Source organism: Prionailurus bengalensis, chromosome A1 (assembly GCF_016509475.1).
Source record: "Prionailurus bengalensis isolate Pbe53 chromosome A1, Fcat_Pben_1.1_paternal_pri, whole genome shotgun sequence".
Lineage (NCBI taxonomy): Eukaryota > Metazoa > Chordata > Mammalia > Carnivora > Felidae > Prionailurus > Prionailurus bengalensis.
Window position 1 is genome coordinate 135,640,244 of NC_057343.1, and position 16,142 is coordinate 135,656,385.

The 16,142-nt window shown below is 43.1% G+C and overlaps 1 protein-coding gene across 1 annotated transcript in view; it reads left to right on the forward strand.

Annotated features, from left to right (window-relative positions):
• Positions 1–16,142, forward strand: part of PIK3R1 (phosphoinositide-3-kinase regulatory subunit 1) — an 87,029-nt gene that overhangs the window by 6,282 nt on the left and 64,605 nt on the right. The window contains exon 2 of the mRNA XM_043591672.1: positions 3,911–4,631. Coding sequence (XP_043447607.1) covers positions 4,295–4,631 — 337 coding nt within the window. The 5' untranslated portion in view covers positions 3,911–4,294. The remainder of the gene's footprint in view (positions 1–3,910; positions 4,632–16,142) is intronic.

A 16,142-nucleotide genomic window follows, 5' to 3' on the forward strand; every position in this document is an offset into this window, starting at 1 on the left:
AGAGGGGTACAGGTGGCAGTAGTTGAAGCTCTTAGAGCAGAAGTGGGCAGGATTCCAGAAGTGGGCAGCCTTCCAGAAGTGATGTGCCCAGTATTCTTTTATTCATAGTTTATAGACTTCTTTGGCAAGGATGCATTTTACTGAAGTCTCTTTGGAAGAAAATTTGCATTGTCTAAGATACTGGGTCCTGAACTTGATGGGACTGCTGCCAGGTTGTAGTGGCTTTTTTTGGCAGGTGTGTTTGTGAAAGAGCCACAGACACTATCAGTAGGGCCACTGTCACAGAGAGTAAATAGAAAGCAGACATTCAAGGTTAATCTGGGGGGCCAGAGTATGCAGGCAAGGAATCTGCATCATTGACCCCATGGACCCACCAGGGCTGTCTTTTGTCATCAAAGCAAGTTGAATTTGGGCAGTAGGTTTTCATGGTGTTAAAAGTGGTAGACCTGGAGCTAAAGTACTTGAAGGTGACTTGTGATTCCTCCCATCAGTTGATCAGTGTTACCACGGCCAAGGTACTAAATTCTTTGTTATCTCAGTTTCCTCCTCTGCAAAATGAGAATATTGATAGTGCTGCCTCAGGGTTATGCTGAGTATTGACCCAACATGCTGGGGCACGTATAGAGCCCATTAAGCGTTAGATGATTCTGATTGAATGAGTTAATACACACAGAGCTCCCAATAAGTATTAGATAAGGAGGAAGAGGAAAAAGATTGGCTAGATTAGCATACATACAGCTTCCAGTAGTGTTAGATGATGCCCGTGATGACCAATATGACAGTGACCGTCATCGAAATGGGATGGCCATCGGGAGAAATTGTGTATTGTGCAGCAGGGTAGAAGAGCCTGCCTCTTCTCCCTGGCCAAGACAGGATAGGGACAGGACACTATCCAGTCCCCACCCACATGACTAGTCAGCTCTCCCTCTTCTCTTACAAGGTTGCTCTCCAACCACTTTGTTGGCACTGAATCTTGGCCAACCTTGAATTGTTTTGATTGATCTTCGTGCCCTTGGCATTGTTGAGTCCCAGAAGACAGGAATGGTGTGTTCTTATAATCTTAGCATCATAGAAGATGTGGCTTTTTGTTGTTTTTGTTTTTTGTTTTTTGTTTTTTTAAAATCCAATGAGAGCCCAGAATTCTGCGCAGGATTCTTCTAACAGGGAAAGTCAGGTTCTCCTTACAAACATTGAGGGACGGGAATTTGTAGAGATATATGGGTCTCTGGCACCTGGGTGGGAATTGCTAACTCTCAGGTCTGGCCTTCTTGAGGTCATCAAGTTCCTCAGGGCTTTTTTCCTCTTTGCACAGATTTAGCCTCAGGTCACCATTAGTATAATTTTCAGGTTTGCAAAACCTTGACCACACGTGGAGCCTCTTAGTGTGGCCTCTGCTGTTGAGGAACATGCATATCTACAGAGGTGTGCTGTGATGGGGGGCCTGGTGGCTGCTGAGGGCTGTGTGGGGGAGAGAGTGATTAAGAGAGACAGGGCGGGCGGGAGAGAGAAAGGGAGGAAGAGAGGGAGCATAAAATACTCGCCATTCTGTGAAGAATCTCACCAAACTGGCCCACTGGGTTGTTGAAATAGAGGAAGCTATAGGCAGCAGCTGGTGGGAAGATCTCTCCAACCTACTAGTTGAAGATTTTTTTTTTTTTTTCTTTCCATAAAGACCTACATTGCCAGGAAAAGCTAACAAAAATTTCAAGGCAGATTTGGAGGAATTAAATTATTCTTAGGCATGTTGCCTGGTTTCCAGGCATTTAGGGATATGTAAATTTTCATGTTCTTTAGAGTTCTGTGTCTCATTTGTACAGAGTACATTAGTACTAAAAACGAAATTTGCTAGTTCTACATTTTTGTGTGAATTTCTGCAGTGAATATTTAATTTGATCCTGGATCTATCAAAAGGAGAGGTTGTCTTCAAACATAATATAGTTTATTTTTCTCCTACACCCTGCTGGTTGCTTTAATTTTTTTTTAATCCGATGACTGAAACACAAAGTAGAATATCTATCTCAAATTAATATTCTTACTCTGCAAAGGTTTCCAGTGTTTGTTTTTTGGTTCTTTTAATTTTAACTCTCCTAAGAGTGTTATTGTACTATGGCTAAGAGGCTCTATAACCGTGTAAAGTTGAATGCTTTATGCTTCTGAATGCCAACATTACTGTCTGCGATTAGATCTTACTTCTTAAGATGCATACGCCGATGAGTTCCTTTAATACTAAACATCTGAAGTGGCCCCACTCGTTAAAACGTATCAAGCTGTCTTTGATATAGAACACTGATATTCTGTGGCTGTCGAGGATGGCTTTGTGACTTGGCCAGCTTAACTGAAACCTTTAGGTTGCTTTTACTCTTTGTAATAAAGATAGCATTGAGAAACAACTAGGGTGCAAAGCGTGTACATGGACACCCTGTTCTATTGGCAAGCAGGCCCCTTGCTGACTTTCCCTCTCGAGAGTCTGGAATCCCTCTGCCTCCACTATGTTAAAAAAAAGAGAAAAGCTTGCAACTGCTCGTTTTCCCCGACACTGGGGCTGTCTTTCCAGGGTGATCTCCCACAACCATCTCTGCTTTCTCTTCAGTTTCTTAACTCCTCAAATTCTAGTTAGTATCCTCAATACCTCTAGACTGGGGTCTGCTTTCTCAAAAGCCAGTGATGATGCGGTGATGGGCAGAGCCCAGGTTACCTGGCCTTGCCTCGCTTTCCTCCCTGCTGGAGGCCCCTGTGGGATTTGGTCTCAGGGATTCGCTTTTCCCACCAAAACCCTCTAATTTATTATTTCCCGCACATAGGGTTTGTGTCCAAAGCTTGACTTTGCTTTTTCAGGTGTGTTCAGCGAACCCCAGTGTTTGATCCTTGCATCATTTTTTAACCTTTAATATTTTTCCTTGTGAGTTCCTCCATTCCACTGAGTTCAGGCTTGCCTTATTTGCAGCTGATCACCAGATCTGTAGCATGTTCCCTGTCTTAGAGTCCCAGACCAGGTTTTCCCCTGCCTCCCACCGTCCTTGCATCTGTAAGCCTGTCAGTCCTCTTGGCTTCCCTTTGCCTGATACCCGTGGCTAAATTCTTTTAACGAACTCAGGTTCAGGCCTTTTGCTGCTGTCCTGACCCACATTTGAGCATCGCCGCATCCACTCAGGCTTCTCGGGCAGCGTCTGTTATTTCATTCTTCTCCTTTCCATACCTTCTGCTGCCACCTTGGTTCATGCCCTCAGGACCCTTTTGCCCAGACCACTGCAGAACACGGTTGACACCTTTCCTCACCTCTTCTATCCCTATGCCAGTCTGTCCTAGTCGCTGTTACTAGATTGAGATTCTTTAAGTGCATCTCTGACCTTGCTGCTCCCCTCTCTCCACGCATTTTCAGTGGCGTCCTAAATTGGACCACATGACTCACAAACTCAGTGCAGGCATGCATCATGTCATATAACCCCTACCTATCTTCCTAATCCAGATCCAGTGTTTCCTCTTTGGCTTCAGATGGATTGGACTGCCTGTTCTAGCTCTTCCCAGAATATGACATTTGCTTAGTCACATCTGTACCTAAGATCATGCTACACATTCCATTCTGTCTTCAGATCCCTGCAGTTAGATGTGGTCCCTCCCTCATCGAACCCAATAGCACTTAGTCTCTGCCTGTCTTAGGGTACTGACCTAGTGTTATGGTTCCTTGTTTACCCTTCTTATCTCTGAGACGCTGCCACATGCCAGCACACCCCCCACCCCTGCCTGGTGTTCTTACTAATCTTTGTTGTATGTATCATGTTGAGCAATAGCACAACGGCCTGTGCATGTATGCCAAATTGATTAAATACTTGTTGAATGGAAGTAGAAATTCAAATTCACACAGATGGCAAAGTGTGATGTTCATTCATAAGCCTTGTTTTTCCTTTGCTAGGTGAAGCTCGCGTGTGGAGTGCAACAGTAAAATCAGACGCCAGATGGACAGTGTGACAAGAGTGTCAGAAAGGATTGGGCCTCGCTGTGAGAGTCAGCCTGGAGGCCAAGTGTTGATGAGTTGCTGAAAAGGAAGCCAGTGGGAGGACTGCGGGCCGCAGAGGAAGTGGCACTCTGTCTTCAGTCACACCATTGATGGAGGACAGATGGACAGCCGGACATCCAGTCACCTCTCCTCTTAAACCTTTGGAGAGTTGTCCTTTGTCCTCTGCTGGACACATATTAGGCATCTTAACATACTCTCTGAATTCGCTTTCCATAGAAACGTAAAATCAGACTGCAGTGTGTAACGAGACGTCTGTTGCATGGTGACAGGTGTGCAACCATGAGTGCCGAGGGCTACCAGTACCGGGCGCTGTATGATTACAAAAAGGAACGAGAAGAAGATATTGACTTGCACTTGGGCGATGTATTGACTGTGAATAAAGGGTCTTTAGTAGCTCTTGGATTCAGTGACGGACAGGAAGCCAGGCCTGAAGAAATTGGCTGGTTAAATGGTTATAATGAAACCACGGGGGAAAGAGGGGACTTTCCAGGAACTTACGTTGAATATATTGGAAGGAAAAAAATCTCGCCTCCCACACCAAAGCCCCGACCACCTCGACCCCTTCCTGTTGCACCAGGTTCTTCAAAAGCTGAAGCAGACAGTGAGCAACAACAAGGTCAGTGTTAATGAGCGATTGCTTCGTGGTGCACCCCCGCTCCCCCTCCCTTTTTTTTTTTTAAGGAAAAGCCTGCGATTTGCGTCGGACCGTAGTGTTCTCTGAGCAGAAACTTACTTTGACAGCCTTACCTCAATTTATATATGGTACATAAAAACTGGGTCAACCATTACAAGACTGGAAATTTGTGTTTGTGGGGTAGGGAGTTGTCAAAAGACGTAGACGGTGTATGAGAACTTGGTCAGTGTCTTGAAACCCTGCTTTTATAGTTGCCATTGAATTAAACATCTCTTGCATCCTTATTCTGTAATTGCTCATAATACATATAAATAATCCTTTAAGGAAAGAAGAGGGTAAGTCTAACGTCAGTAGATGTAACGTTAATTTGATTTGTGTGGAGAAATGTAGAAAGTAATAAAGTGACCCCAGAACTCAGCAGAGAAGAAACCATTGTTTTTATAACCTGGTATCTACCTCTGGGTTTCCTCTCCAGAAACACTGTGGCTGCAGCTGAAACCTAATCCTGTACTCAGTCTAGATGTAGAGGGAGTTCCCTTCCTTCATCGGCAATGTCATTTGTAGCATTAATGCCTCTACGGTGCTTAGCCCTCATGAGAAGAAAAAAACTTACTGAATACTTTTCTTAAATGGAAACCACCTTGATTCAAAAACCACTCCTTGATACTGGAGATGGTCCACATTCTAGCTTTGTGCACAGCTGGTCGTTTAAGATTTTTCTTCTGTTCGTTTTCACACAAAGACCAGCCCTCTGCTCTGTTTTGCTGTTATCACCTTTGTTAAATACTCATTTCTTCATCGGTAAATTTCAAGCTTTTTGTTCTTTCTTTTTTTTTTTCCCCCCCCCACATAATTTTTTTTTTTTTTCTCAGACTGAGAAAGGTTTGGCAAGGTATGTTTAAAACAGGTGGGCCCATTTGCCGTGGTTGCATGTTGAGTAAAACTGCCTGTGGCATTACAGTGTCTTTCTGGAAGGGATTCTGATACAATCATGCCTTCTTGAACGTTGGCTTATTCTAGCACATATGAATGAGGTAACAAGAATAAAGGAGCAGAATGCAAGGATAAATAGCTGCTTTTTAGCATTGGGTAGCAATAGGATAGGGAATATTTTTAAAAGTCAAGGGTAACTGCCTAGAGATACCTGAAGGGATGTGCTCTTTCCTCCCCTGCCCGACCCAACAGGGATACTTGTTTGATGAACATTATACCGTACTTTATAAATCATGTCCAGATAATGTCTTCTACTCTACAGTTCCAAAGCAAAAGTTAATTTTTTGTGCAACAAAAACATAAAACATTGACTCTGCATATGTTTATATGGTTTTGTCAACCATTGTGTTTCATTTAGCAGATAGAAAGTATACATGCAATTGGATCCCCCCCCCCCACCACCAAACTACATATTTTTAATTTGTTTGTTTTTTGAGTTAAAAAAAATTCAAAAGGAAAAATTACTTAATTTGTCCCAGAATACAAAAGATTACAGAATCCTACAAGTATCTGTGTTGGATTACCAGAGAAGATAATGTAAAAGGTGGAAAAAGGGATACCGTATTGAGACTAGTGACACAAGATTTTGTAAAAATAATTTCTAAGCAAAATTGCATTTGAAAACTGCCATTAGGTATAACTTTTCATTATAAGCAAAGTGATTTTCTCTTTTTAAGCCCGAACCTATTTTATAATGCTTGCTTTCTCATCTGATGCGGTGACAATAGAGATTTTTAACAGCTTTTCCTTTTTTCTTTTTACTACATGGAAAGTGGACTAAATGAAATTTTTAGCAGAATTTAAGAAAGAAACCATGACATTGTGCATTCAGATATTAGAAAGAGCTGGCCTAAATATAAATGAGTCATTAGGAGTAACTGAAAGATTGAATAGGCAGTTGAAATGGGAGATTGTGAGGGGGCTTTGGTACTAAACTGTAGATTTTCCAGAAATGTAACCTTCTAGTCTCATTTACATACAACTGCTATGAAGTGAGAATTCAGTAGCTCCTAGTAGTTGCATGTCACATTGACAAGGAAAGTAGTTGTAAGGACAACTATGGGGATTCACTTTCTTTTTGCCCACGTGTATGTTTACTTGGAAGGCTCTGCAGTGACAGATTGTGGGACAGACAGAGAGGATAGTTCTTTTCTTGCTGTCATTGAATTCTTTAGCCCTTTTTCCCTTTTATTCCCCTCTCCTAACTTGATTTAACCTGTTTTTCGTGTTTGACTGTCTTTATTTTATTTTGAAGGTTACCCCTGAGGTCTAAGGATCAAATGCAGTCCTCCTGTTGAGATAGTGTGCCATGGGGAGTTGGCACACCCTGGATTGGGAATGGGATAGATAGAAGGTGCTCACGCCTGCCTGCCTACTAATTGTGTGGTTCTTGTCTCCTGCTCTTGCAACGTACTCTCTTTTTATTTTTTTAATGTTTATTTTTATTTTTGTTTCTTTTTCTTTTTCTTTTCCTTTTTTGGGGGTGAGAGAGAGAGAGAGAGTGCAAGCAGGGGAGGAGCAGAGAGAGAGGGAGTCACAGAACCTGAAGCAGACTCCAGGCTCTGAGCTGTCAGCATAGAACCCAATGTGGGGCTCGAGCCCACAAACCCTGAGATGATGACCTTAGCTGAAGTTGGATGCTTACTGACTGAGCCACCCTGGCACCCTTTAAAAAAATTTTTTTTAAGTTTATTTATTTTGAGAGGGAGAGTGTGAGCAAGCTTGTGCATGCAAGTGAAGAAGGGACAGAGAGAGAGAGAATCCCAAGAGACGTCTGTGCTGTCCAGTCAGAGCTCGATCCCATGACCTGAGTCAAGATCAAGAGTCGGATGCCTAACTGACTGAGCCACCCAGGTGCCCTGTCTCTTCTTAAAAGAAAGTTGTCATTGAGCTTCGGCCAAAAGTAGACTTTGTGTGAGGGATTCCTTCTTACATAATAGAACCCACTTTTCCACTTTCCGTGAATGTTCCTGGAAATAAAGGTGTGAAGGTTAGCTTTTGAAATTCCTTTGAAAATCTGATAAACCTTCCACCAGTACATTTTGCGTACAGTGTCTGAGGAAGCCCAACCCGTGGATTGAATTAAATGTGTGAATTGCACATTGTTGTGTTGATTGGCCTTCGAGGCATTCATTCACCATGAATTGCATCCCTGTTTTGTGCCAGAAAGTAGTGATGAAAATCGGCATCTAGATTTGAGAGGGATAGCATGCCTTCTGATACCCTGGCCTTCCTCCTCCTACCTCAGGACTCTGCTTCCTTCCCTCCGCTTGGGCAGCTCTTGGGTGACCTACTGTCAGCTCTTGGCTCAAATCTCACGGAGGCTGGCTCTGCTCTCCTTACTTCACGTGGCGACATGCCCCTCTGCTTTCACAAAGCATTTACTTACCATGTTGATATTTTATCATCTGTTCCCTCTGGTAGACTGTAGGCTCCATGAGGGCGAGGGTCTTGGTTGTCCCTCCATTATCCCAAGCATCTGGAACAGTGCAGTAGGTTCTCAGTAAGTGGATAAAGGCCTGCTTCCGAGGTTCATCATCTAGCTGTTTCACATCCCAGGTGACTTGAAAGGAGCCATGTGCTTTGTATGTTCTACACAGGCACACAAGGCGGTGACAGCCCCTCCTGTTTTTAGAAATCACAGTTTCTTTGTGCTTTCACACCATTCACATCTGAGGAACCTTGCAGCCTTGGCCATGACCGTTGCATGCCGTGTCTCCAAAGCTGTTATTTAATACTCCAGGGCTTGGGATAGGTAGTTCTGCTAGTGGGAAGTGTGTTAAGCTGATAGTGGGTACTGTCAGCCACTTAAGCAAAGTGATGAGAACATGTGTCAAAAGCAGCAAGTGTCTTCAGGCACAGATTTTATTCCCTCTCCCCTGCTTTCACCTGCTTCCCTTTGCGTGGGGGCTAAAATTGCCAACGAGAGTGTCCCATTACACTTGCCCACAGCGCAGTCAAGCCCTGTTTGACCTTTGGAGACAACTCCCTTGCGAACAGGTGAAGGGTGTGCAAAATGGGTGTCACGTGGTCCTTGGGGGCACCATGCTGTTGAAAGACTACACTGGCTCCTTCTGCGTTAGGCTCTTCAGACACTGGCATTCCATCCCTGAACACACAGCCCCATCCAGCCTTGGTCCCCACTTCTTTGTACACCAAGAAATGGTGGAGGTGGAGATGTAGGGATAGAGGAATGAAAATGTATTTCTTTCTTACGTAAGTAAACTGTGCTGCGGGGTTATTTCTTGAAACCGCATTTTGCGATTCTTTAATTATAAAGTCACGGTCACGTAGAATATTTAGACTAGTGAGATTCTAGGGACAAACTAGAATCTAGTCTACTCTACAAACTAGTGACCGTGTTAGTTTGAATAGAACAAACATTGGAATCTGCTCACTTTCGAGGTCACTTAGGGGTACGAGTTTGTACCCACCTCTATCCCCCATCTACACGGCCCTTACCACCCCCATTGCGGACCCTGACCGTGAGTCCCAGGGGCCAGCTGGTTCCACATATAAAACATGAAGCATACATTTGGTAGGACCGATTTTAAATTTTGATCAAAACTCGTTCTAAACAGAAAAGGCAAAAAGCTTCTAACTTGTCTTTGCTTTCAAGGTTCCCCCAGCCATGTTATTTTTACATTTATCACACTCAGCATCTGAGTGCCCCTCCGTGGTTGTCATTCCCCGTCTAGAAGGCAAGGCTGTAATAAATCACATAAATTGACTATACTGTATGGAGGTCACAGAAGATAGCGACCTGATCCCAAGTTGCACACCTTTGCTGAGACTCGTGGTCATAACTTACTGCTGTTACTCCCCCAGATAGTACCCGTGAAAGCAATCGGCTTTGCTTCACAAAGCCCTGCCTTTATGAATTCTGTTCCAGTTGCGATTAGACCTTGTCATAACTTTCCGCACCTGTTTTCCTACTTAAGTGAGACTTGGCTGTGAGGTCAGAGCATCGTCCTGCTGATGTCCCCTGAATGGTGGGGTAAGACATCCGACTTTTGGTGCTGACTGCCCACCCGGCTTTGTCCATGCTGCTTGTGTGAGAAAGCAAGGCTGGTTAGAGGGTATTTGAAGGTGAAGGCTGTAGAGCTCTGCCTCTGACTTCTGACCAACTGGAAAGTTTAGTCAGCATGCTAGAGATTTTTAGCCAGGTATAAAAATTTAAGTGTTTGACCTCTGTGTTTTAGTATGAAATTAAATACATTTCCAAAGGATATCAATAGAATTGATTGGAGACTAGGTCCGGAGAAAACAAATGTGCTAATTATTTCTGATAAGATCAGATGTGCCTGACCACTTCTCTTACAATCCCAGAATATATGACTCCTGTGTTAAGTTACATATTATAGATCTCCCCTCTTGAGTGTCAGCACTGCTGTTCTTTTTTGCTAGATTCTTGACTTTTAAGATATTTTTCCTGCGAATTTGAAATTTAGTTATTTGTCTCCCCAGAAATGTGAAGAGAAAGGAGAGTAATCCCAATGAACAATTTCCATATCCTTGAGAAGAAAATTGACAGAGAAAAGCTTCTCACCTTGGCTGCTTTTTACCAGAAAAGTTCTGCTGGGAGCTGGCTGGCCATGTTCGTTCGGAACTCTAGGCAAACCCTGATGTCAGATGAGTAGGGAGCATCCCTTGGTACCCCCACACAGAGAGGAAGACATTCCTCCCTCCTTCCTCCAGTCTCTTATTTGACCAGAAGGGCTCTGTTTTCTCTTTTCCAGGACAGTTAAGTTCAAGGTTACAGATAAGACATTATTTGAGGAAAAGATTTCTGCCCTGTTACCATGACCTGTGTCATGTAGAATCACAGAGCTTTGGTACGGAAGTGATACTTTCTTAGGTGAGATATATGTTCAGATGATTTCCTCAAGGGTTCTGGCTATCGACATTTCATTATGTGCTGTTTTTTCCAACATGGGTAAAACGTCCAATGTCCCTATCTGTACAACCTAAACAAAGCCTCCACACCTCTGCCTCAAACAGGATCTTTGTCAAGTGGAGTGAGCCTCTTCTGTGTCCAACCACCCAGCTAATGGTGATGCTCTAATGAAATTTTCTTTATCATAAAAGTAGAACTCTGTCTTGCGAAAATGTTTCCTTTTGCGTTTAGTCGTCAGTAGATTCTTTGATAACTTTGAGGTCAATCTTTCTGGTTTCTAGGTGAACGCATCTTTGTCGAAGACAGGAGAAATGCTGATTAATAAGTACTTCTTCCCAAAGTCAGGGTTTGAGAAAATAATTGAAATTACTAAGTTTAACAACAAATGGTGCCTTGCATCTGCTAAGTAGCATCCAGAAAGGGGAGAATTTTGTATCTCTGGCAAGAAAGAATAGCAAATATGTGATGCCATACACATATCCATGTTTTTCTTTGTAAAACAGATGTTAGCAGTACAGCTGACTGTTGTTTGTATGTGTATCTTCGTTGCAAACACATTTCCATGAGGAATGACACAAAATTGGTTTGAAGGCTGAGGTAGGGGGAAAAATAACTTGGTGTGATGGCTGGAAACGAGAAGCATAATTGCATGATGGATTATATCTAATGTTTCGAGGTCTTGGTCAGTTTTATAGCATTGAGTACCAAAACAGTTCTTAGGCTTTCATTGAAACTAATCTAAATAGAGAAGGTCAAGGTGCACTAGAAGTTGGCTTTATTTTCATTTGTTGGGTATAATCCCTAAAATGTCAAGTTTAACAAGATAACTGTCAGAATACTTTATAAATGTGTTATTCTTACTTACTAATTTCTATAAACGACCACAGTATTTTGTTTTTACTATGATAACTCCATGCACTCTACATTGTTAAAATGTTCTGATAAAATAGAACTTTTCACTTGAAAACAAAAACAAGCAGCAGATCTTCCTGTTTAATTATGTATGCACAACTTTGTCCCAGTGGCTTTCTGCCATCGAAAGCATGGCTGTCACTTTCAGGAATACCTTTTCTGGATACTTCTTGCTTGGAGGTATTTGCATTCATCTGTTCATCTATTTTCAGTTGATAGCTTGTATTATGCGGTGCCTATGGATTCATCTATCCCGTCACAGTTTGAGGCATACTGAAGTTCTGACTGTGAATTTATTACACTGTATTGTAGGAGACTGTTGGTAATTTGATGATCAAATGTGATATCCAAGATAGTAAAGATGTTGGTGTAAGTGAAATCTAAATCTCTATGATACATTATTAGAGTCAGAAATTCCACTCTACTTTGCTTCCTCTAAATTCCTTAATCCTTCTTCCTCTCCCTGCCCTTTTCCTCCTCCTCCCCTTCCTCCTCCTCCCCCTCCCTCCTCCTCCTCTCCCTCCTCCTCCTCCCCCTCCCTCTCCCTCCCTCCCTCCCTTCTTCTTCTTCCTCCTCCTCATCCCTCCTCCTCCTCCCCCTCCCTCCCTCTCTCTCTCTCTTTCCCTCCCTCCCTCCCTTCTTCTTCCTCCCTCCTCCTCCCCCTCCTCCTCCCCTCCTCCTCCCCTCCTCCTCCCCTCCTCCTCCCCTCCTCCTCCTCCCCCCTCTCCCTCCCTCCCTCCCTCCCTCCCTCCCTCCCTTTCTTCTTCTTCTTCTTCTTCTTCTTCTTCTTCTTCTTCCTCCTCCTCCTCCTCCTCCTCCTCCTCCTCCTCCTCCTCCTGAGCCCTTCCCCATCCTAGTGTTGTCTAGTTGTAAAAATAAGAAGTAGATACTGTCTCTGGGTACCTGGGTGGCTCAGTCAGTTGAGCTTCCAACTTGGCTCAAGTCATGATCTCCCGATCTGTGAGTCCGAGCCTCCCGTGAGGCTCTGTGCTGACAGCTCAGAACCTGGACCCTGCTTCAGATTTGGTGTCCATCTCTCTCTCTCTGCTCCTCCCCCACTCAAACTCTGTCTCTCTCTCTCTCTCTCTCTCTCGCTCTCTCTCAAAAACAAATGTTAAAAAAAAAAAAAAGTAGATACTATCTCTTGTGAGTTTTGGCTGTATTTTTGCTTTAACCTCATACTGACACTTGGTCAGTAAAACTTTCTCCATTCCTACTCATAAGAATTGCTGGAGAAACAAAACCCAGAAAACTTAAGTTGTCACTAGTAGTCGTTCATTAGTACTTCAGCCCAGAATCCAGAAGAAGGGTAAATGGCGAAGGGACTTGGATGGAAACCCAAGCTGGGATGGTTGGGCACATGTGCTCGTGTGACCCCTCTGCAAGATCTGATATGGAGGTTGGGCCAGGAAATCAGATGGGATTATTGCTAATGAAAGTGCCACATTGATACCAAGGGTTTTTTTGTTTTTGTTTTTGTTTTTTTTTTGCAAAACTGTGCACTGTATGATCTTAAGATATATTTCACCAGTGTGAGAACTTATGCTCTCCCTCTGTTGGTGGTCACTGAGGAATGGCTGACATCTAAATTAGTTTGTGACTCCCATTGTGACATATTGTAGTTCATGAGTGAATTAAGAGACACTCATGGAATGCCTCCCTTGCGCTGTGTCTGTGTGGTGTAATTCATTGTGTTGACATGATAGGCGCTCAGAGTTCTTAAGTATTTGTCTAGTGGGTTTTTTGTTAAGTTTTCCAAGGCAGGTAGAGAGGGTGATGGTGTTAACATTTGTCTATTCCAATTAGAAAGATTTGTTTCTTCAGAGCTCTTCAAATTTATGTGATGGAACTATTAGATTATGTGCCCAAGAGGCAACACATGAGCACAGGCGTTGGGCAAGGCTGCATTGTAAAGTCAGCCAGATTGTTGGGGTTGTCCTCATCCTACAAGCTTTATCCTGAGGAAGGAAGCTGCCATATGGCGCCACAACTCAGACTCGGCACACGGTACCATTGCCAAAGCGAGGAGCCCTCGCACTGGTTCCCACTTGCTGTTGGTTCTTGGAAAATTCGTTTTTCAAAACTACTTAAAGTTGTGAGTAAGATCATCTATTGTGAATCCGCGTTCAACACCCCGGGTTTATTTTTACCCTATTTTTTAAAATAATTTTTAGGGGCGCCTGGGTGGCGCAGTCGGTTAAGCGTCCGACTTCAGCCAGGTCACGATCTCGCGGTGCGTGAGTTCGAGCCCCGCGTCGGGCTCTGGGCTGATGGCTCAGAGCCTGGAGCCTGTTTCCGATTCTGTGTCTCCCTCTCTCTCTGCCCCTCCCCCGTTCATGCTCTCTCTCTGTCCCAAAAATAAATAAACGTTGAAAAAAAAAAATTAAAAAAAATAAATAAATAAAATAATTTTTAATGTTTAAGAATGTTGTGTCTTTATCAGTGAACAGTTCATTTGAAATAGATCTTTCCATCCCTGTGTCCTAATGGTAGAAACATAGTTGAATACTTGTATCATTACTTTATAATTTGAAAGTATTTCACAACGTTGCTGACTTGCTTTTTTAGGTAGCCAAAAAATAAATTTCCTATTTTTTGAAGGCGAAAGATTCAGAAAGGTTAGAGCAAAAAGACTTTATTGCTAAATAATATTGAGTATCTGCTGAGTACCAAGGAGTGAGATGTAGTGCATTTGGTTAGGACATATCAAAAGTATATATTATTGTCATCGTACCACACTTCCCCCATGGTTGTATTTAAATGTGGAAAATGCCTTTTTCAAAATGTACCTTAAATTAACAAATATCATCAAGACTTTGTTATAAAAAAAAGTACCTGAAAAGTTTGCAGACTTACTGTTTGCCAGGCGTTTTGCTAGACATGTCAGAGATATTTTTCATTTGATTCTTGTATCCACCCTGCACAGATTGCATTCTGACCATTATTTTCCCGATTAAGAAGGTAAAGCTCAGGGGACTGCAAATATTTAGAAAGGAGGGGGCTCCATAGAAGGAGCATTCAGAGGGTTCAGAAACACTCCAGCAAGCCCTTGTGTGGTTCTGGGTAAGCAGTCCTTTGTGAAGTTATCAGTAACTGAAGAAACCAGATAGTTGCAGCTTTTTGGGTGGTCTTCAATTATGTTTGTTTTATCAGTTAAGTTTCACTGGCTGTTACATTCATACAGCCACACAACAAATTACCTTTGTTTTACATACAACTTACAGCATTTTCTTATGTCTCTTAAATACATTCAAGGGTTGCATCACAAGGAGACTGATGAGGCCAGGAAACCAAGACAAAGTTTTGGGTCTATGTATGTGTGTATATGCAGTTTTCATGGGGGAAGAAATAAACCTTGATCAGATACTCCAAAGTTATGTGCCATGGTTAAATGGTTTCACTTCCATATCTGTTATTTTGGAAGAAGTTTATGTCTGTTTCAGGTGTTTACCTGAATTTGAAATTTTCTTCTTTCTCACTTACAATTATATCATTTTGATTGAAATGGAGCACAGGCTGGTTATTACCTGTTTAAAAGCCAAAAAGCTGAGTGTGTCCAGCATAAGAATTAGGTGTTTTGGCATATGGATGCTGGCTGCTTGAAATCCAGAAGTACAGGAAATTCCAAGTGGACTCAAATGAATCTGAAGTCTTAAACCTAAGTTGTGTCACAGTTAGCAGTAAACGCCATTTTAAAGTCTGGCTAATGACTGAATTCCTTTGAATGTCAAGCTTTATTTCTCAGGAAAGTCAGTCAGTCCTCGCCAAGTTTCTCACATAAACATTGTGTTTCTGTTTCCAGAATCCCAAGGACAGGAGGGTAGGTGAGAGCACGTGAAAGGCACAGGTGAATTTTATTTCTGGGTGTTTATTTTATTTTTATTTTTTAACGTTTATTTACTTTTGCGACAGAGAGAGACAGAGCATGAACAGGGGAGGGTCAGAGAGAGGGAGACACAGAATCTGAAACAGGCTCCAGGCTCCGAGCGGTCAGCACAGAGCCCCACGCGGGGCTCGAACTCACGGACCGCGAGATCGTGACCTGAGCCGAAGTCGGACGCTTAACCGACCGAGCCACCCAGGCGCCCCTATTTCTGGGTGTTTAAAAGGACCATGTGATCTTGCATAGAGATAGTCTCTCCGAGGCAGTGAGTGCCAGCAAAACTTCTTGGATGCTTTTATTTGGACTCATGTCTTTATACTTGAAAACATTTGCAAGTTTCCTGATTTACAAAGGTGTGTCTGCTGGGTGGTCCGGACACAGCCTCTTGAGACTTCTCACTAGAGTTCCTAAGAAAATCACTTGGAGTTTTATAAAAATGAGAAATGGCTACTGTAAACTAAACAGAACTGGGTTTCAAAGCAGAGAGTAAGTCCTGGCCCCCTGTAAATAGCTGGGTGGGGCCATGTGCTCCCCCCTCCCCCCACCTGTAATTCACAAGGAGCTCAGGCATCTGTCCCTAGAGTGCCCTTCCCATCCTCTTTCTCATGTCACCCGAAGGTGCTTTCTTATATAGTGGGAGAGGTCCTAGCTCCGCAAAGAATGGGGCGAAGCTGGGATCTTGGGACACGGGTATTACTGTTACATCCTGCCATTGTCCCTCCACAAAAGTAAAGTGTCCAAGGTGGGAAAGAGTTAGAAAGACCTGCGTTGACTGAGGGTTTGAGCACTCTGATCGAGTTCTCCATCA